Source organism: Mustela lutreola, chromosome 5 (assembly GCF_030435805.1).
Source record: "Mustela lutreola isolate mMusLut2 chromosome 5, mMusLut2.pri, whole genome shotgun sequence".
NCBI lineage: Eukaryota > Metazoa > Chordata > Mammalia > Carnivora > Mustelidae > Mustela > Mustela lutreola.
In genome coordinates this window covers 15,716,129-15,739,967 of record NC_081294.1, presented here as the reverse complement: position 1 = coordinate 15,739,967, position 23,839 = coordinate 15,716,129, and the positions used below count along the sequence as shown (strand labels likewise).

The window sequence follows — 23,839 nt, the reverse complement described above, 5'->3', positions numbered from 1 at the left end:
AGTTGCATTGCCATTCACTAGCAATCCAGAAAGGAAATTAAGAAAACAATTCCATGCACAATACGATCAAAAGTAATAACACAAGAATAAATTTAATCAAGGACATAAGACTTGTACACTGAAAATTACCAAATACTATTTTAATAGATGAAAGACACAAATAGGAAAGGCATGCCATGTTCATGTATTAGAAGACCTAATATTGTTAAAATACCCATACCATCCAAAGTGAATTACTGATTTAGTGTAAGCAACCCTTATCAAAATCCAAGTGACATTTTTACATTAATAGAAAAAAAAATCCTAAAATTCTCACAGAACCAAAAAAGGCCTTAATAACCAAACAATCTTGAGAAAGAACAAAGCTGGAATTATCACAACTCCTAATTTCAAAACATACTACAAATTAGTACTAAACAGCACATTACTTGGATAAAAACAGTCACATAAATCCATGGAACAGTATCAAGAGCCAGAAATAAACTCAATGGCTATCCAAGAGTGCCAAGAGTACATAATGGGGAAAATATCCTCCCTTCAGTGAATAGTGCTAGGAAAACTGCAAAACAGGGAAATTAGAACTTTGTCTTGCACTAATTACAAATTTAATTCAAAGTGGATTAAATACTTCAATGTAAGAATCCAAACTACAAAACCCATGGAATAAAAAATAAGCAGTAAACTCCTTGACATGATCTTGGCAATAATTTCTTGTATTTTACACCAAAAGTAAAGACAGTAAAAGAAAAAAAAATGGCACTACACCAAATTAGAATGTCTCTGCACAGCAAACATTCAACAAAATGAAAAGGCAATAAATGGAATGATAAAAAATATTGGCAAATCGTATATCTGAAAAGGAATTAATATCCAAAATGTGTAAGCACTCATATAACTCTAGTAAAACAAAGAAACAGATTGAAAAAAAGGCATACAGATGGCCAACAAGTCCATGAAGAGTTGCTGAATTGAACTAATGATCAAAACTACAATAAGATATTACCTGATACCTGCTAAAACAGCTATTATCTTTTTGTTTGTTAAATACTCTTTCTACAAGTAATCTGTTCTTTTTCTATTTTTTAAAATTTTTAATTTTTTATAAACATATAATATATTTTTATCCCCAGAGGTACAGGTCTGTGAATCGCCAGGTTTACACACTTCACAACACTCACCAAAGCACATACGCTCCCCAATGTCCATAACCCTACCCCCCTTCTCCCAAACCCCCTCCCCCCAGCAACCCTCAGTTTGTTTTGTGAGATTAAGAGTCACTTATGTTTTGTCTCCCTCCCCATCCCATCTTGTTTCATTTATTCTTCTCCTACCAAAAGAAAACTATCATATGATCTTTTTCTATTAATATATAATGTATTATTTGTTTCAGGGGTACAGGTCTGTGATTCTTAAGTCTTACACAATTCACAGCACTCACCATAGCACATACCCTCCCCATGGTCCACCTGCCAGCCACCCCATCCCTCCCACCCCGCTCCACTCCAGCACTCCTCAGTTTGTTTCCTGAAATTAAGAGTCTCTTATGGTTTGTCTCCCTCTCTAATTTCATCTTCAATTTTTCCCCTTTCTTCTCCTATGATCCTCTGTCTTGTTTCTCAAATTCCTTATATCAGTGAGACCATATGATAATTGTCTTTCTCTGATTAAGTTATTTGCTTAGCATAATACCCTCTAGTTTCATCCACATTGTTGCAAAAGGCAAGATTTCATTTTTGATGGCTGCATAATATTCCATGTGATATCTATCTATCTATATCTTCTTTATCCATTCATTTGTTGAAGGGCATCTTGGCTCTTTCCACAGTTTGGAAATTGTGGCCATTGCTGCTATGAGCATTGGGGTACAGATGGCCCTTCTGTTCACTACATCTGTATCTTTGGGGTAAATACCCAGCAGTGCAGTTGCAGGGTCATAGGGTAGCTCTATATTTAATTTATTAAGGAATCTTCACACTGTTTTCCAAAGTGTCTGCACCAACTTGCATTCCCACCAACAGTGAAAGAGAGTTCCCCTTTCTTCACATGACACGGTATTTTCTCATGAAAATGTTATTTCTCATTTGGACTCATTTTGCATGTTATTCATACATTTCTTATCATCTTATCTCTTTCCAGTTACTTCACAGTATTCTTGTAGAAATCAAATAATTAAAAAAATGAGAAATGCACTTACATATTGTAATTCAGGATAAATAATTTTATGACAATATTGAATCTTGTTTATATATGTTTTATTTCTCTTAGTCTCTGGTTAAGCTTACAGGTTTCTTTCATTTCTTTTTTTTTAGTATTGGTATCTTGAGAGATCACAGTGCAGTAATTTCCAATGTAATAGAATTTGAAAAATAATTTTTATTGAATGAATAACAGAGAGACAGCAAATTTGCCTATAGTGTTAGATTTGCAATGGTTTAGCTTCTATTACTATTATCAAAAATTATAAATCATTAAGCCATATCAAAATTCAATTTTCATTGAAAACCAAGATTGTATTTTATACCATTGAGGCCATTATTTTGAACTACTTATTAGATTAAGTTCATGTTTGTTATTAGATGATTCAGAAATGAATTCAAAGGACATTTTCCTTGGTAGGCCCATCCTGCTACTCCAAGTAATTGAGAAGTAACAATGGATATCTATCCTGTTTTTAAGAAGTTCACAGTCTAATTTGAAAAAAATAAATATGTGGTAGAAGTTTATAGTGCCAAATAAAATACTCTTTACAATATGCTGCAGGTGCAGAGAAGGACCTGACCCATGAGTGGTGGTGGGATTTGCAACTGGGAGACACACGGAGGGAACGGTGCTCCTGTTTGAAGGACAAGTTGACAGTTTTTAAGGGCCTTTCAGAAGACGTAGAGCGTGCAAAGCCCTTGAACATGCACTGTGTGTTCATACTACTGTCACTATTGAGCATGTGGAGTAGAGAGTTTCATGAAGCTATGGCCTATGATAAAATGTCTTCTTAGCCATGTTATTTAGGTGTAGTTTATGAAAATGAACAAATTTCCTATAATTTTGTGCTACAGGAGTTGGCTATATTGGTAAGAGCATGATTGTAACAATAAAGGGTGAATTTGAACCAGAATAGAAATATAACGCTCTATCAAACATCTGATCATTTGAACATAGTTTTTTAAATATAAACTTATGAAAACACTACACATGCCTTTTTTTCTGTTTAGGACATTTTATCCAATTTTATCATTAATTGACATTCACAAATATAACACTTAGCATTAAAAATTGTTATGGCTCCTTAGCGATTTTTATTTTCTAAGGAAAACTGTTAACAGTTGGTTTGACTAATGTTTAAAATAAAACTTCAGTGTGTGTATATATATATATATACACACACGTATATATACATATTATTTATATATGTATGTATATATGTTTATATATGTATGTATATATGTATATGTATATACACATACTATTTATATATGTATATGTATATATGTGTATGTGTGTATATATGTATGTATGTGTATGTGTGTGTGTGTGTGTGTAAATATAGTATAAAAATTCTTAACACTTGGGGTATCTAGGTGGCTCAGTTGGTTAAGTGTCTACCTTTCGTTCAGGTCATGGTCCCAGGGTCCTGGGATCCAGCCGCATATCTGGGTCCTGGGAGCAAGCCCCAAGTCAGGTTCCTTGCTCAGTGGGGAGCCTGCTTCTCTGTCTCCCTCTGCCTGCCACTCCCCCCCACTCATGCTCTCTCTCTGTCAAATAAATAAAATCTTTAAAAAAATTTTAACACTTAATTTTCTTACAAATAAGAACCATGATGCTCCATATTAGATTTTAATTAAGCCTAGAAGATTCCATATAAACTAAGGAAACTAAAATACCCCAAAAGAGGAAGAATTATATTCCTACTTGTTATAGGAAAGGTGAGCCACTTTACTGTAGAAATGATTAAAGAGGAGCCTGGATGGCTCAATCCGTTGAGTGTCCAACTCTTGATTTCATCTTAGGTCATGATCTCAGAGTCATGAGATCGATCAAGCCCCATGTCAGCCTCCATGCTCAGCGGGAAGTCTGCTTCTCTTTTTCTTTCTCCCTCTGCCCGTACCCCAGATAGCTTGCTCGCCCTCTCTCTCTTAAAAAAAAAAAAAAAAAAAAAACTACAGAAAAGCTAAATTCTTTCAACTTTTGGAGCTTTATTATACTCATCACTGAGTATCTTTTGGGGTATACTTCAATTTCAAAACATTTATTGTAGTTACTTTCTAAAATGCATGTTTTAAAAACATTTTCAAATCTTATACAGGAATTTTATTTTCTAAATTATATATAATGTACATCATACAGATAGAAAACCTAACTTTAAAATAGAAAACCATAGCTCTAAAAGATATACAAGAATTAAGTATTCATTATGAAGACATTACGTAACAATTCTGTATTTTAATAATGTTTAGCTTTAATTTATTCTAAGAAATATAAAATTCAAATTATAATTAAAACATTTTCTTATATCCAGCTCATGAGAAATGATCCAATAAAACTTCGCAGTGATGCATGGAACATAGTTCATGTAAGAGTAGCCACTCTTAATTTAACAGACATTCTTTAATTTTTATTTTCTCAACAGTGTCACTGGGATTTGAGTCATTCACGTATTCTTGACTGTAACCATAACTCTGATGAATTCTTACAGAGACTCGGGAAGTTATGACACCCATTTGGCTTATGGGAAAATTGGGTGACGGTCACCTCACTACTCAGTGGGTCACTCAAAACTCAGAGAAGCCAAACCCCATTTTATTTGTTCATTTAACTGAGTCTTGACTGTGAGCCCCAGACTAGGCTAATCAGTTTAGAGCATAAAGATTAAAGTTAAGTTCTGGCTGGAGGTTATAGTCGGGTTTGGAAGACAAGTAAATGCCCAAGTTACGTGTTCTTGTCTGGATTTTCCTGTAATGAACCATCAGTGAGAGCAAAGCATATAAATGTATTTCATGTAAGTTTTACATGACATAGGAACCTATCTCAGGAAATAAAAACTGATAAAAAGCATTTAAGCCAGACTCTTTAGTGAATTGGATGAAGAGTAGTAAACTGTGAAAAATGTCCCAAGGCAAAGGGGCTTGGGCTAGTTAGTTAACTGAGTAGAAGGACATGACTAGAAAGGTAAAAGTTAGTTTAGCAAGCCTTTTTTTTTTTTTTTTTTCTTTTAACAGATTTGTCTTGGCTTCAACTTCTCATCCTTGGTGACAAGAATGTTTGGTTCTTTCTGCTCTAGAGAGGACTTCTTTCACATTGGGATATTATCTCTTGCCTTTGGGAAGATCAGAGTGCCCTTTTGCATCTGTTCCATTTCAAGTAACCTTAACTTAAAATATCCTACATGCCCGAGGCGCATATTCTGGACTCTTCCATGACAACAGAGGGACCAGGGGGTGGCAGGGTGGATGGGCTCTGGAGACTCACTTGGGAGACTGGTGACTCACTGATCATTAAAACAGAAAAAAATGGGCTTTTCCTTTAGACGAAACAGCTTGCTCAAAGGCACGAAGACTTAGCATAGACAGGAGTCAGTGTGGAAAATATGAGTAGGTGTTTTCTGAGCAGACACTGACGATGACAGGGAAAGTGGGAAGGTGCCACAGATTGATAAGTCATGAATCTCATCTGAAAGTGTTTTGATTCTCTCCTGGAGGTGATGCTGAGACATGGGGGCAATTTCAAGCAAGGAGTTGAAATTCTATACAGCAAAAGGACAGACTTCAAAGGCAGAGGGGTTGAAGGGAACTTTGCACTTCACACCTTTCATTTGCATTTCATAGTCCTGTGTGCTAGGAATGGCACAGATACAGCATGAGATGTAGTTTCTTACTTCAGAGGAAAAAGAGAAAAACAGGATTTTAATATTTGTGATAAAGGTTGCATGAAAAAAAAAAAACTGTCTTCTGTAAGTTAGGGTAGAGTGTCCTCTGTCTTCTCACCCTCACACCCCCCCCACACCCCCCCCCACACTCCCCCGTTTCCTTTCCCTTTTTTTCTTTCCTCTGTACTTTATTTCCCATGCACCCTCACCCCTGAAATCCAAAGACTGGAAAACATACACTTTCAGTTTTATGGTTCTTAAATTAGGGTTAAATTCAGCTCCGAGTAACAAACATAAAAGAGCTGAAATATTTTCTCTATTAACTGAGCTCAGAGGAAGGCAGCTCAGGGATTTCATGGAGGTAGAACCCTACAGTGTTCTCTGGGATAAAGTTGCTTGCGTTCTCCATCTCCATGCGTGATGCTCATTGTCATGGTGCCAAAAAGGAGCTTTAACCATCACATTCAGGATTCAAGTGCCAAGATGAAGGGGAAAGAATAGATAAAACACCAACCAACGTCTTCTAGGGAAATTTCCTGGGATCTTGCAAGATAATACTCTGCTTATATGCCATAGGTTAGAACTTAGTGATGAGGCCATATCCAGCCACAACAGAGGCTAGGAAAAATAGTGTCTATTCTGGGTAAGTGAGGCACAGGGACATAATGCCTGGCAAGATGTATGGAGGGCTCAGTGTTGGAAACCAGATAGTGAGTTAGACCACCAGGAGTCTCTACAGTAGTGCTTTTGATATTTTAAATCAAACTGAATAACCATTTTAGAAATTTATTTCATGAAAATCTATCAACTTAGATGATATGTGTATGCATACTGTGTGTGTGTGTGTGTGTTGTATACAACAGGAATATACACTAAACATAAAAATAGTGTGATATGTGGAAATACTTTTAGAAGAACAAAGAAATTCAGAATATCTATTTGTTACTCAGACATGTACGGATAAGGTCAGAAACATTGTTTTTGGTACTACCATTTTCTTCTATTTTTGTTTTCTAATTTTTTGAGCAGTGTTAGCTAGACTTTAGGAAGACTAGAATCAGCCCCATGAAAATTTGGAGTAATTTTATATTAGCTACTACAGCCAAGTAGAGCAATATTGTGATTATCATCTTATATTCTCATATATCTTCAGGACATTGTCTTTCCTACTATGTGTATAAGTTCAGGAATACATAAAATATTAAAATAAAACTCCATATAAATATGTTTACATTATTCTAACAGTAACAGAATTTGTCTCGAGACAGAAAAAATAGTGACACCATGAATGATAGTCTCTAATTTATTTCCTTTTATTTATTTATTCTTAGTCAACACAGTAACAATGTCCGTGCATGTATTTTGACCTATAAATAATAGAATAGCATTGCAAATTCACGAATGCCTATTTGGCTCAATATTTGAATAGCTTCCTTAATTGCCTCTGTGTAAAGAGGAACTTAGTGAAAAAGCAGGATTTTATTGATAAAATATGATTTTCTTATCCAATATTTGTGTCTTTGATTGTGATAGTCTTTGAAGTGAAGCAAAGTATAATGTTAACCAAAATCAAAGCATGCTTTTAAAAAGTTTTTCTGTAAAACATTTTTAAGATTAAATATTTGAACATGAAATTGGGTATCTTCACACTACTCTTGCAGCACACATTCTGAATTAATTTGTCTATTCGTCATTTAGCTTTCATTCAACAAACATTAACTTACTGGCTTCATTATAAGAAGTACTTCACAGGATACAGAAAATACACAGTGTGAGACTAAACACAAAACAAAACAAACAAAATAATAAAACCAAAAAAACCTTACACAAAGGGAAAATTAGATAACATCTATGTAAATGATTAGAATGCTGGTGTGCCATAATGAACCAGGATTGGCTAATGCTATGGTAATTTAGTGGATCAAATGATTCTACTGAGGTTTGGTATCCAGGCTTGCAAGTGAATGGTTTGAGATTTTACCCTACTATCAAGCTAACAAGTTAGGCTGCTGTAGTTTTGGAGATGGGGACAGAACCTATGAGACTCAGAATTAGAGAAGAGTGACCTTCTTACCCATATTATAGTAAGTGGCATGGATTCTCCTTGCTCCTGACTTCTTACCTCCCGTTGGGGAACGTGAAGCAGTCATACACACACTACGGGTCATGGCTAAGGAACCCTAAGCTTTGGAATCTTCAGTGTTATATTGGGTCTGCAAACAGACCTCTTTAATCCTTGTCCTCAAAGAGGACACCATAATCCAGTCAGAAAATAAATCTGCTTTCTGCCCCAAAGGGAAGTTCTACCTTTCTTCCATGGCTGTTTGCTCTACAGGTATCCATGGAAAAATAGCATCAAACAAAGCTGTCAATGCCACTCATTCAGAAGATGTATAGAAACACAAGAGACCCCAAGAGATTTTTTTTCTCCAAAACAGAGAGGTCTTTGTGGGGAAACATTTGTTAGACTAGGCCTCAGAGGATAGGTATTTCTAAATGGAATTTGGAGAGTAAGGCTCTTAAGGCTAAGAAAGAGGAATGAACCATGTGGAGGGAGTAAGGCCTGTATGTACACACATAATGTATTCATAACCACCTACATGAAACTTAATATCTGTTTCACTTAAATATTAATATTTTTTAAAGACCTTATTTGAGAGAGAGAGAGAGAGGGAGAGAGAGCACAAGTAGGGAGAGGAACAGAGGGATAATCGGACTCCCTACTAAGCAGGCTTGATCCCAGGACCCTGAGATTATGACCTGAGCTGGAGCCCAGGACCCTGAGACTATGACCTGAGCCGAAATTAGATGCTTAACTGTCTGAGCCACCCAAGTGCCCCACAATATTATCTCTAAGAGAAAAACACAATATGAAAAAGGTAATGCTTCCTGATTTATGTTATTTTTACATTATATTTTAGAGAGAGGCATACTTTGAGGTGATTTTAAATATATATATACATATATATTTATGTGTATACCTCCTTTAAGCAAATACAATTTGTCAGCCCAAACTTTGGGGCTATAAGAACGTCCTGAAAAGGTCAGATTGTGATTGAAAATATTGATTTGGCGATCAACCTAGTGATGAAACAAATTTAGGCAAAGCCCTCCACAGTCTCTGTGGTTTAGGAGTGTATGCATTTTGACTGTAAGAGGGGTTCCAGTTGACACAGATTGAGAAGAGTAAAATTGCTAAACAGATAAACTACCAATTGAAAGAGAAAAACAACTGTTTTCTCACAGTAAAAATAGTGAAGGACAAGATGGTAAAACAAAACTCAGAAGTCAATATCATTAGAAATTGAACAAGAACTAGATTTAGAAAAAGAGAATGATACCAATATTCTTGATCATTTAATCCAAAAGTGATGGAAACCACAGCTCCAGCATCAGACATGTGCTTGAGAATGCATCTTGGCCAGCAATGGGAGTTATGCTTGCAACCACAAGATTTTAGAACATCCTGAAGGTAATGCAAACACACGCACATGGCTATATAGATAAGTATTAAATAGTTATTTATTAAACTTAAAATGGGTCTTGTTCAGTATTTGTAACTTTCATCTGTATAAGTATGCCAGAATTCAACATAAAATGAATTCCCTTATATTTAAATCTGCCTGACAGTATGACGGCTTGAAATAATTCATCATGGAAAAGTTAAGTTGCTTTAGCTTCAAGATGACACAAAGAACAGCTTTCTCATCTGGTGAATATACAGGTTTGACAGTTGGGAAGCCCCGCTTAGGTGTATTGAACATCATGTTCCTAGTGACTCAGACTTCTCCACACAGGATGTTTTTCATATATCTCACACTGAAAGTAATTCCAAATAATGTGGACTTTCCATTATGCTTTATCTTCCTGACATTTTATGTTTAAGCTAGACTTGCTCTGTGCAAAGTCAGATAAATTTCTACTAAGTAACGTATAATTCTAGAGTTTAGAACTTGGTGGGAATTATAGGATTTTTTGAATATGTGGAATTTCACATGTCACCTATGGAGTCTACAGAGTTGTTTTTTTTTTTTTTTTTTGTTTTTTTTTTTTTTTTTTTTTTTTTTACCAAGACTTTTTTTTTCAAAATAATAAAGCAGGCAGCACTTTCTTTAAAAGAAAGAAAGAAAGAAAAAAACAAAAAACAAAAAACAAAAGACATTCCCTAGACCTCTGTAGAGTTCAAAGTTTAAAAGTTAAGAACCAATTGGTAAAAAAAAAAAAAAAATCAATCCAGTGAAATGCACATGTTATGAGCAGTAATGTTTCAGATAGATGTGAGAATCCATTTCTCTAAGAAGATAAGAATATTGTTTCCTCGGAGCCCTCAGAAGGAATGCCTGCACTGAATATCTAAATGCTTATTTAATCTTGGGTCGTGGGAGTAACTCAGTGTAAGGAAAATAATTTATAAATAATACTCAGTTATTAAATCATAAATTCAAATAATCAGGTTGCTGCACATGCTCAAAGATAATTCATGAGAATCTTTATTCATAAATGAAAAATGTGAAGCTCAGAGAAAAAAATTGCTTATAAAAATGTGATAGTGTTCTGCAAGAAGAACATTTGAGGTCCTTTGACTTGTAGTACAGTGTTACTAATGCTACTATGGCTGAAGGAGCGAGTAGCTGGAAGCAATGTTTCACCACTGAAACAATATAGCTAGAATGACTCTTAGTTCATGCAACTGCCACGAGATTTGCCCACAAGGCTGCTGGAATCAGGTCTACTATATCTTGACCTTGAGAACCTCACCACCATTGTGAAAAATTTCTCAATGGTCTACATTCACCCATCATTTGTTTCAGGGTGCTGGAAAATATAATTAACATCCATATGTCATTGGTATATATTCTAACTAAAAGGCTATAAGAAGAAAGTGTCAGATCCCTAAGAGTTCAGAGGTGAAAGGGCTCTGAGAGTTCATATAGTGGATTGTTCCATGAAAGTAGGGAAGGTATTTGAGTGCTGCTTAATCAGAAAATGGCAGATGTCTGCAATGTTTCTACTGGGTTAGTCTCAATATTTTATTTTATTTTATTTTATTTTATTTTAAAGATTTTATTTATTTATTTGACAGACAGAGACCACAAGTAGGCAGATTAGCAGGCAGAGAGAGAGAGGAGGAAGCAGGCTCCCTGCTTTGCAGAGAGCCCGATGCGGGGCTCGATCCCAGGACCCTGAGATCATGACCTGAGCCGAAGGCAGAGGCTTAACTCACTGAGCCACCCAGGCGCCCCTCAATATTTTATTGTAATTTGTATTTTAATTCTTTATAACGTATGCAAGGATCAATTTCTTAAAATAGAGCATATTTTTATATTTGGAGTTCTCTCTCCTCATCGTAAATGAATTTACTTACATAAGTACAGTAGTAATATTTACATTTGTTCTTTCATTCCACAGAGCCTTATTTATCATTTTATAATTATCATAGTAGAGATTCTAAAGATAAATTTGCAGATTAAAATGCATTTATATATTTTTGGAATGCCAGACAAGATCAATATTATAAAGAACACGTTCAGCGTATATATCTGTAATGCACTACAAAAACTACTTTCTTCACCTTCACTCATGAATTATGCTTTGTTAAACAACTTAGCATAAAGGGCAAAGATGTTAATTTCATTTAAAAATCACACCAAATGGTGTGAAAGTATTAAGATAGCACCTTTTATATATTCATCAACTTGACTTCTAAGAAGAACAACTAAAGTTTCTTTTTTGAAATCTATGACTTGAAAATTGTCTCTTGATACATAAAAAATATATAAAATTATCCAAATAATTTATTAGACTAAAAAATATTAAAGTCAATTATTTAAGCCACAAATTTTGGTAGATGAGAAAATTGAGATTCAAAGAAATTAGATGATTCACATGTTTGTACTGCAAGTGCATTGTTGGGGGGAAAAAAAGGAAAGAAAACTTGCTTTTTTTCTGACTTTCCAGTGCTGTCATCATGTTGGAGCTACAATGGTATTTTTTAAAAATATGTTAGATTGACTTCTTTAATTTAGTCATATGCATTTAAGTTTCTTCCATGTCTTTTCATGATTTGATAGCTCATTCCTTTGTGAGGCTGAATAATATTCCATTGTCTGGCATTCCACAGTTTATCCAGTCACCTACTGAAGGAATTCCTGGTCACTTTTGGCAATTATGAACAAAGATGCTATTAGTATTTGCATGCAGGTTTTTGTGTGGACATAAGTTTTCAGCTCTTTTGGGTAAATAGCAAGAAGCACAATTGCTGGTTGTATGATAAGAGTATGTTTAGTTTTATAAGAAACTGCCAAATTGACTTTTATAGTATCGCTATTTTGTGTTCCACCACTCATAAATGAGAATTCCTGTTGCTTTTCATCCTCATAAGTATTTGGTATTGTCAGTGTTTCAGACTTTTACCATTTCTAATAGATGTGTAGTGGTATCTAATCATTATTTTAATTTGCATTTCCTTGATGGTATATGTGATTATCTTTTCATATGCTTATTGCCTATCTGTTTATCTTCTATGGAGAGATGTCTGTTAAGGTCTTTGGCCAATTTAAAAAAAAAGTAAAAATAAATTAAAAATAGATTTTTGGGTCAACTTGAATTTCAGTCAGTGAAATATTTATCTTTTGCTTCCGTAAAAAATTGCAAACTTCAAGTTGTATTTACCAGATAATTAAAATTAAATCCTAGTTCTAGCCCAATATGATTCTTGCACAACTGGTAAAAAAGTATAACCACTAACCCTAATGATAGGGAGAGATACTGATAGAGAAAACCACCATATTCTAAGTCTCAATTGAGATATATTTTTTTAAGATTTTATTTATTTATTTGACAGAGAGAGATACAGCGAGAAGGGAACACAAGCAGGGGAAGCAGGAGAGGGAGAAGCAGGCTTCCTGCTGAGCAGGGAGCCTGATGTGGGGCTCAATCCCAGGACCTGGGGATCATGACCTGAGCCGAAAGCAGACACTTTAACAACAAAACCACCCAGGCGCCCTCCATCTGAGATTTTTTTTTAATTCCTGACTCTATATAAATATTTATCTCAGTGTGAAAGAATTATCCTGTGGTTACTTATGTATATTCCGTTTGTTAAATCCTTTTATCATCATGTTATTCACCTTGTAATTCATTCAGATCTACATTTCAGTTTGTGTTGGTGTACAGGGGTGAATTTCATGAAATGAGAAAGTGATTCATCTAATATTTTTACTAGCTAGAACAGCTATAATCTTGAATACAATTTTTTTTTTCTAAATAAGTATTAAAAGCCACATAGAGGGGTGCCTGGTTGTCTCAGTCAGTTTAAGCATCTACTTTCTGCTCAGATCATGATCTTAGTCAGGGTCCTGGGGTCAAGCCCCTCATCAGACTCCCTGCTCAGAGGGGAGCCTCTTCTCCCTCTCTCTCTGCCTCCACTCCCTAATTTGTGCTCTGTCTTTCTCTCTGTAAAATAAATAAAATCTTTAAAAAATAAAGAAATCACACATATAAAAAATACAGCAATATTTGCTACACAGTTTCATGTTTTTATAAGCTAACAATTTTAGGGTCAACCTTTTTTTTCTCTTCTCCTGTTTCTTCTCTTCCGGAAATGTTTCTAAAGCTTTGCTTTATTGTCAATTATACTAAAATCTAAGTCCAATTCCTTAATATTTCTTATTTAAAAATCAGAGCATCTCCTCCTGCTCTTTGTGCCACCATTCTTTAGTTCCTTTTACTTTTCTTTACATAGCTGTTACAATTACTTGAATGTCATCCCCAATCTTGAAATCTGTTTTGCCTGTATGTGAAGACCACACCTCACAGGCCTCTCAAAGTCCACTCAAGCTATAATTCAGCCTATTGATGCTCTCTCGCTCATATTAGCTGTGCCAATCGGATCCCCATATACGGAGTTATTTTAAATTGCATACATTTCTTTTCAGTCATCTTTTCTGCTGTGTTTTATTTTCTTCTATTGTATGTACTAAGAATAATTCAAGTACCTGCTTCCTTGATCTGTGACAATTTTTCAGTGCTAAAGAATTTTGAGTATTTTGTTGATGTACAGTGAGTCACATGTAGTATGTAATCCAAGCGTAGCATGTGTTGTGAATTTGTATCACATTTAACAAAAAACAAAACAAAACAAAATAAACACAAAAGCAAACAAAATTTACAGTTACTATGGAGTGCCTAATAGGTCACATATTGTCAGAGATCATATTACACATGTTCAAATACTCATGGTCAGTTTTTGAGCATATGTTTCTGCATTCCCGAGAGCTACATTTCTATTATTTCAAAAGATTTTATATACACACGTATATAAATACACAATATGCATATATATGTATATATGAACAAATATCCAAATACATAAATTGTTTTGAAATACAAATATAGGGGCGCCTGGGTGGCTCAATGGGTTAAAGCCTCTGCCTATGGCTCAGGTCATGATCCCAAGGTCCTGGGATCGAGCCCCTCATCGGGCTCTCTGCTCAGCGGGAACCCTGCTTCCCTTCCCCTCTCTCTGCCTGCCTCTCTGCCTGCTTGTGATCTCTGTCAAATAAATAAATGAAATCTTTAAAAATATACAAATATATACATATATAGATATAAATAGTAACACATATATATATTTATATAAATTTGTTTTTAAATATTGAAAACAGCACAGATAAGGAGGTCCTTATAAAAATGTTTGCAGTATGTAGGCTTATGCATGACTATGTGTATACATGTTTTCATGTATTTCCAAAAGAATTTGTATAGATTCTTATCAGCCTCATACTATAAAATATTATTATTTGCATTCCGAGTGAATACTTAAAGTGACCATGTTTTTTAATATATATAATTTTCTCTCTTTCCATTAGGTAGAAAATGATTGTCCGTGTTCACTTACTGTGAAGATTTGAAATCAGACGACTACAGCTTTGATTCTCCCAAGCGTTTCAGGATGTAAATGTAGTCTGACCTTTCCCTGATGGGCGGTTAAATCATGGACACGCTAAACAATTTACTTTGGACTGTCCTTTCAAAAGATGCTCTGGCTTCTCTCTTGAATGCGCACTAAGCATTTGTAACTGACAAGGAAAAGAAAGGAGACTGTGAACAGGAAAGCTATCTTACAATGAAAATTACGAGCACATCTTGCATCTGTCCAGTCCTAGTGTGTCTCTGTTTTGTGCAGAGGTGTTATGGAACTGCTCACCACAGCTCCATCAAGGTGACCAGAAACCAGACCAAACATATTGAAGGTGAAACCGAAGTCCACCACCGTCCCAAAAGGGGATGGGTTTGGAATCAGTTCTTTGTTTTAGAAGAACATATGGGACCAGATCCTCAGTATGTTGGAAAAGTAAGTTTTTCTTATTCTTTTTCCTATTCTGAAAAATTATGGGATAAGACGAGAGTGGCGTTGGGATGGTTTTGGAAAAGACATGGAAAGTAGAATGAAATATACTACAGAATACTATTTCTTATGCTAAATGGTTTAAAATAATGACTGTTAAAAAAAAAAAAAAAGAGAACTTTAGCAGTCATGTCACCTCTCCCTAAACATTAGTTCATCCATGCTGGACTGGATCTTCACCGGTATATTACTCTCTGCATTCTTTTGTATAAAATGGAAATATTTAATTGAACACACAATTGGGCAATTTTGCCTCTTTTACCATGAAGGTATATTGGAATTCACAGAGTCATTTATTGGCACATTGATATTTACAGTTTTTAATCTATTGCTAATGCACACGAAGCAAAAAGAACATGCTTTTTCATGACATCTTATTTATTTTTATTAATTGTTACGGAAATTGTATTTGAATTTAAGTCCTCTTTTAAAAGCACATGGGTATTTTTTTCCATTCCCCAAATTAATTTCCACTCAAATGCTGATATATTTTAAATACACATTCAATATACACAGCAGGTACAGATTTTCTTAACATTCCAAACGAATGGAGTTGATAAAATAATCAGTAACTTCAAACCACCTTCCCTTTCTCTTGAAAATACAAGACAATTTAATCGCTTATCAAACCCATTAGGAAATTGTGCACTCAGTAATAGGGGACAGCTTAACCATGTGTCATGTAGGCTCCAGGGTAGAGAATAGCACGGGAGGTAGAGAGACCTTCTGATGAATTATGGATCGTGGGAGACAACCACTTAGATTAGTTCAGTACCTCTGGGAGGAACAGTAAGCATGGCAGTAGAATCTCCATGACTGCAGGCTCAGTGAATTTCATCTCCCTGCTTGACTATTTATTTTCACTTTAGTACTGTTAGTACTTAAAAAAAAAAAAAAAAAAAAAAAAAGTTCTCCATCCAAGCCATGGTGCTTCCCTCACGTGTAGGCAGTTCAGGATCACGAGCCATCTGCTTTACCCCTCATCCAACAGGGAGGCACTGGGTTGCAGCTGTATTTTCCATAGCCAGCAGGAGCTGCAGAGTCAGAATGTGGCACATAAAAAAAGATCTGAAACCATTCAATCATTTTCTTATATGCATATTAAAATGAGACAAAGCAACTCATTTCATCATTTTCTTTTTTTTTCCCTGCAAAGTATTCCGCAAAATAAATGAAAACAAATGTGCTGAAATAAAAATGTAATATATGGAATTACTTGAAAGTTTTTTGCTTGTGAACTTCAAAATACTTTTCAGTAATAATTTATTATCCTTGGAAAGGAGAAAAATAAGAAACAAAGTATTTCCTCCCTTTAGGGGTATACCAAAAGGAAAACATATTTTATTATTATATATATTCTGTTATGTATATTTCTTGTCAGTTCAATCTAAGTGAAAAAAAATTTGCTTGAAAGGGACAGATTAGACAACCTTCATTTCCTTTTGTGTCATCTCATTTGGTAAATGATGAAGGTAGGTCGATTTTAAACATTCTTTCTGGGCTAGAGTGCTGATGAACATAGGGTTGAAAGCTTGTTACCCACCATGGGGGAGTGGAGGTCTATGAAGCTATTCATGTTTGTGAAGGTTCTGAAGAAACTGGTATCTGCTCTATTGTTTATAGTAACAGTAGACAAATATAATGGTCATACCCAAGGATGTGGTTCTCTTACTCACTATCTGACCTAATCCACTCACTTGGTCTTTCTCCTCTACTCTAATCATCCTTTATGAGAAATTCTAACTTGATTATATAGATTCTTTGCATTCCCCTCTTACTATATACATACATAAAAACATCACAGATTTTTAAAAGACTGTAAAACTCAATCCATATTAGGATATAGTTTTATATAAGCTATCACAACTAAAATTTATGCCGTCCACCAACACCTATCATTGGAGTAGACTCATTGCCTTCATGAGATACCAGTGATTAGTAAGTGAAAAGCTTCTCTGCTAATTATCTGTATTATATTGGGAAGTTTCTTTAATTCTCTGTATTTCTGTGTCCTTAATGGTAAAACTGGGAAATATTGTTTGGTATTTCGGATACTAATTCAACTATAAAGGTTAGTTTATGGCTTAGATCATGGGTCAGATAAATTATAGTTTGTGTGCCAAATTCAGCCCGTGCACATTTTTGGTACTGCCTACATACTAAAGAAGTTTTGGGTTGTTTGTTCTCATTTTCAAATTCTTGATTTTTTAAAAAATAATTTTTGTGACATATGGAAATTATATGAAATTCAAATTTGTTTCCATGACTAATGCGTTTTTTATAATACAGCCGCAGTTATGCATATATGTATTGTATATGGCTATTTTCAAGCTACATTGGTAGGATGAAGAGGCGGCCAGAGAAAGCAAGGCACTCAAAGTCTAAAATATTTACTAATGGCATTTGCAGGAAATGTTTGTGAGCTCCTAGTTAAAATGCCTGCCTCACCTAGTACACTGTGGATTCTTTAGAAGCAAGTCCTGGGACTACTTCGTCTTAACACTTACACTATCTATCTCAGTGCCTGCTGTAATGATCAAACGCTAATCAAGAAAAGTGCTCCCTGAGCTATAAACTTTTGTAGCCATGTTAATGGTTGGGATAATTATTTGAAATTACTGAAACCAAATCTCACTAATAATTGCTTTTATGATGTAGAGAATTTTTGAAAATTTTGAAATTTTCAAATGGAGAGATTTTTGACTTCACCATTTTCACTGGGGTACAATTGCCTCACAGATATTTTAATGAATGTTTATTAACTGTGGTGTTTTAATTTTTATTGTTGTTTCATTCCTATTTCATGCAATTATGTAATAAGTGCTCTTCTACACATATTTAACATATATTATGTCTGTGGTAGAAATTTCCAAAAGTGAGATTCTGATTCAGATAAATAAATCTTTAATTTTGGTAGTATTACTAGATCCCCCTCCATAGGTAATGTAGTATTTTGCACTTCTCTCCCTGATATAAAAGTGACTATTTTTCGACAGCAATGCCAATAGTGGGATTGTAAAACTTAGAATTTTGCAAATATAATAGGTAAAAATAACATCTTTGTGTATTTTTAGTGTATATTTCTCCTATAATGAGTGAAATTCATATTTGAGAGATACAAATTTTTTTACTAACTGTCCATGTCCTTTGATATTAAATTCTTTTTTTAGACTCTTTAACTTATCAATAATAATAATTCTTTATATAGTAAATATAATAATATCTTGCCAATAATATAAGTTATGAATAGTTTTTTCACAGTTGATATTTGTCTTTGGACTTCGTTTATAATTTCTGCTTTATAAAGATTTATTATTTTAACATAGGAACTCCTATTATTTTTTTGTTCTTTGTTTTTTTTTTTGTCCCAATGTTTTCTTTTTTGACATATAACTGACATACAGTGTTATATTCGTTTCAGTTGTAGAGTGTAATGATTCAGTGGTTCTCCACATTACTCAGTGCTCATCATGACAAGAGAACTGTCTCTACCCTTTATTTGACATATCCCCTCACCCACCTCTCCTCTGGCGACTACCAGTCTGTTCTTTGTATTTAATTGTTCCTTGATCTCTTTTTTGTTTAAATTCCATATACGAGTGAAATCGTTTGGTTATTTGTCTTTCTCTGCTTTATTTATTTCACTTACATTGTATCGTCTACGTCCACCCAAGTTGTTGTGGATGGCAAGAGCTCATTCTTTTTTATGACTGAATCATATTCCTTCATGTGTGTGTGTGTGTGTGTGTGTGTGTGTGTGTGTATGTACACACACACACACACACACACACACACACTGCATCTTTCTTACCCATTTATCCATCAACCACTTGAAATGTTTCCATATCCTTGTTATTGTAAAAGATGCTGACTAAACATAAGGGTGCACATATCTCTTTGAATTAGTGTTTTGTTTCCTTTGGGTAATACCCACTAGTGCAATTGCTGGATCATATGATAATTCTATTTTTAATTTTTTTAGGAAACTCCATACTCTTTTCTACAGTGACAGCATCAGTTTACACCTCCACCAATAGGGCAAGAGGGTTCCCTTTTCTTCAAATCCTTACCAAGGCTTGCCATTATTTTTCTTCTGGATTCCTGCCACTCTGACAGAGTTAAGGCAATATTTCATTTCATCTCTCAGAATGGCTAGGATCCGAACAAGAAAGTCCTAGCATTCTTTGACCAAACCATATATTTTTAAAAGATTTTATTTATTTATTAATTTGAGATATTGAGTGACAGAGCATGGGGGGGATGGGCAGATGGAGGGAGAGAAGCAGACTCCCCACTGAGCAAGAAGCCCAGCATGAGGCTCCATCCTAGAATGTCCAGATCATGATGGGAGCCAAGGGCAGACACTCAACTCACTGAGCCACCCAGGCTCTCCTTGACTGAACCATATTTGTATTTGACTTGGAATCTTTGGAAATGTGAGGCCATTGGTGTTCAGAATTAGTGACAATAGATAAAAATAACATGCTTCAGGCCTTAACATATATAGTTTATCTCATATATTAGGATATATTGCTTATCAAATAAAAAATGGTGTGAAAGTGGGAATGCTTACGTTAGAGACCAGAAATTACAACTTAGAATACAGATGAATTTCTGTTTTTTAGCTACTTGCTATTGGCTGTTTTCCTTGTCTCATGTTTCCTAATAGATTGTACCCTAGATTGCAGGTTGTCATTGCAAAGTGTATTGACTCTAACTAGTTCATGTTGCAAATATGCAAACATATGTATTGGTAGAATTTACCTAAAAATATACATTGCAAATAATGCAAAAAATATACATTGAAAATAATCCACAACTGCTGGCAATAGGCTTCATATATTTCCAGTGGTAACTCCTTGTGAGAGCTATCTGCTTTGCTCCATAAATATGTATGATTTTCATTTGAATAATATCATAGAAGATTACTTCTTTAACTAGCCAGACAGTCTTACATAAAAAATAAAAAAAGTGTTTTTCCAGGATATCTGTAAGGGGATATTTTTTACATTGCATTATTTGATAATTAAGGAGAGTGGAATAAAAATCATAAATAATAGGTAAGACACTAAAAAAAGGAGCTTCTACTTCACAGTGCATTTTAGGCAAAGATATTTAGTCTGTTCACAATTTTATGTTTAGGTGTAGGGCTCTGTTGACACTGAAGATATATTTGATAATAAAGGTTAATGAAAACTTAAAATTTTTCAGAACAGGCAAATGAATTATATTCTCCATCTTCACTTTCCTATATTTACAGTGTATCTTCTCCGTTTGTAACTATTAGAAATTTTTCTAGATATAAACCACTTGTAGAAGCTATTGCTTACATCTATTAAGAGTTTAGTTACTAAAATGTTACCACTCCCCCCCCCAAATTGCATCCTATCCTGAATAGATGAGTATAGTCTATACACAATTATTCTCAAATTGTTTTAGTAAAAACAAAAAATATAGAAGATAAGCAAGGAATTTTAGCAAAACAAAGGAGCTAAGAAATCATCTTGCCAAATTTTTCAAGTAATAGGAAGTAACAATGCTCAGAACAGTTAAGCCACCTCTTCTTGCTCATGGGATTAGTTATGGCTCTGCCAAAGAAGGAATTATAAGGTATCTTATTCTTTAATGGAGATCAATTTCTAATAAACAGTGCATGAAATTCTTCTCTCATCATCACTATTACTGCCATTATTCTATATTATTTTCTTTCTGTAAAAGAGAACCTTCAAAACTCTTTTAATATGATGTGCATTAGTTTCTAATTAAATAAATGATTTTGAGGTTAAAAATAAATCATGGAGAAAGGATAGGGAAGGTTTAAGCTTTCAGAAAGGAATGTATGATATCTTTAATGTCATTATGAGCTCTGAATTAAAAATTAAGTGTGCAGCAGGGAAAGGTCCCAATTGTCATCTAATATTGTCAAGATGATAATTTTATGAACATTTTATCATAAGTTCTTTGAAATGGAAAACTTCATGTATCAAAACATGGCATTTGAATTTTGTACAGATGACAATGTGATGACATGATGTCGTGTGAAATTATGACACATGGTTCTATATGGAAATGGAACTTTTCAAATAATCATCATGGAGATTTAACTATTTAGATCCAGTTCTATAAATTAGGTGCATAAAAGAGGATTTTGATTTGGTATGCATGTCATTTAATTTGTAGAGATTTAGAATCTTTTTTTGAACAAATCAGATTTCATTAAGGTTAATTACATTTTTAGAGAATATCTGGTATTTTTGTATTTAAATATAACTTTAAAATGTTTAAGTTAATTAATGCGTTTCCTAATGCTACACTGACAGTTTTTTAAAGGTCATAATACATATGCCATGGCCATGACATTTATAGTTATTCACATTGTGAACTTTATATTACTCTATAAACATATCCATCTGGGTGTGTGTTTGTGTGTGAGTGTGTGTATCAGCGGTGCTAACCCAGAGATGATACTCATCCCTGGGAGATTTGGCAATGTCTAGAAAAATTTTTGCCAGGGGGAAATTGTCTGTTATAGTTGGCATCATCAGTAGGATTCATGGTGCTTAAAGGGCCCAGAAAATGTTTTAATGCGTTTTCAAATCAGAATAAAATATAAAAATAAATATTATTCAGGCTGTATTATATTAGTCTGTATATCAATATAACTATAAACAGATTTTATCATTTTAATTGAAAATGGGACCCAAAAGGAAAATGGCCCATGGAAATTCTTATGTGACTCTGATTTTGGGTTCAGTGTACTTCTTTCTGAAATATAACTGTGTCCCATTTCTTTTTAATTCATATACTTGATTTTTAAATTTTAATTCCAGTGCAATTAACATACAGTGTCAGTTTCAAGTGTACAATATAATGATTCAACAATTCCACACCTCACTCAGTGCTCAGCATGACAAATGAACTCTTTAACCCTTATCATCTACTTTACCCAACCCGCCATCCACCTCCTTCACCAAGAAGAGGTCACTTAATTCTTTTGAGCATCATGGTTTTCGATTGCTTGAAAAATTTAGCAAGGTGATTTCTTACCTCCTTTATTTTACTGAAGTTCCTTGCTGATTTTCTATGTGTTTGCTGCTCTTAATAAAGCAGTCATCAGTTTGTTCTCTCTAGTTAAGAGTCTGTTTCTTGCTTTGTCTCTAGCTCTCTTTATTTTCCTTTAATCCTTTGTTTTATTTCTTAAATTCCACACATGAATGAAATCATGTATTTATCTTTCTCTGACTCATTTATTTCACTTAGCATAGTATTCTCTAGCTCCATCCGTGTCTTTGCAAAAGGCAATATTTCATTCTTTTTTATGGCTAAGTAATATTCCATTGTATGTATGTAAATAGATTTATATATCACTTCTTTATCCATTCATCAATCAATGGACATGCGGGCTCCTTCTTTTATTTCGCTATTGTAAATAACACTGCTATAAACTCAGGATGTATGTATTCCTTCAAAATAGTGTTTTTGCATTCTTTGGGTAAATACTCAGTAGTGTGATTATAAGATCATAGGGTAGTTCTGTTTTTAACTTTGAGGCACCTTCATGTTGTTTTCCACAGTGGCTGCATCACTTTGCACTGGTACCAACAATACAAGAAGGTTCCTTTTTCTCCACATCCTTGCAAACACTTGTCATTTCTTATGTTTTTTATATTAGCCATTCTGATAGGTATAAGGTGATATCTTACAGTTTTGATTTGCATTTCTATGATGATGAGGATGTTGATCATTTTTTTCCTGTGGCTGTTGGCCATCTGTATTTTCTTCTTTGGAGAAATGTCTGTACATGTCTTCTGCCAATTTTTAATTGGATTACTTGTTTTTAGGATGCTTAGTTGTGTAAATTGTTTATATATTTTGGATACCAACCCTTTATTGGATATGTCATTTGCAAATATCTTCTCCCATTCAGTAGATTGCCTTTTAGTTTTGTTGATTGCTTTCTTTGGTGTGCAAAAGCTTTGTATTTTGATGTAGTCTAAATAGTTTATTTTTGCTCTTACATCCCTTGCCTGAAAAAACATATCAAGAAAAATTTTCTAATCCAGGGTACCTGGGTGCCTCAGTCAGCTAAGCATCTCATTCTTGATTTCAGCTCAGGTTATGATTTCAGGGTCATCAGATCAAGCCATGTTGAGCTCTGTACTGGACGTGAAGCCTGCTTAAGATTCTCTCTTTCCCGGGGTTCCTGGGTGGCTCAGTAGGTTAAGCCTTTGCCTTCAGCTCAGGTCATGGTCTCTGGGTCCTGGGATAGAGCCCCTCATCAGGCTCTCTGCTCAGCAGGGAGCCTGCTTCCCCCTCTGTCTCTGCCTGCCTCTCTGCCTACTTGTGATTGCTCTCTCTCTCTGTCAAATAAATAAATACAATCTTAAGAAAAAAAAAATGCCTCTCTCCCCCTCACTCCCACCTTCCACTCACTCTCAAATAAATAAATAAATAAATAAAAATAAAAATGTTGCTCTGGCAAATTTCAGAGAAATTATTGATTACTGCCTGGGCTCTCGTCTAGGATTTTTTGGTTAACTGATATGTTTTATAAAGTTCAAAGTAAATAT

At 34.5% G+C, this 23,839-nt stretch overlaps 1 protein-coding gene across 6 annotated transcripts in view; it reads left to right on the top strand.

Moving 5' to 3' along the window:
- CDH18 (cadherin 18) overlaps window positions 1-23,839 on the top strand; it is a 981,465-nt gene that overhangs the window by 634,877 nt on the left and 322,749 nt on the right. For all 6 annotated transcript variants that reach the window (XM_059173691.1, XM_059173693.1, XM_059173692.1 and 3 more), the window contains one exon: window positions 14,731-15,215. In XM_059173691.1, the coding sequence (XP_059029674.1) occupies window positions 14,988-15,215 (228 nt within the window). In that variant the 5' untranslated portion in view covers window positions 14,731-14,987. The remainder of the gene's footprint in view (window positions 1-14,730; window positions 15,216-23,839) is intronic.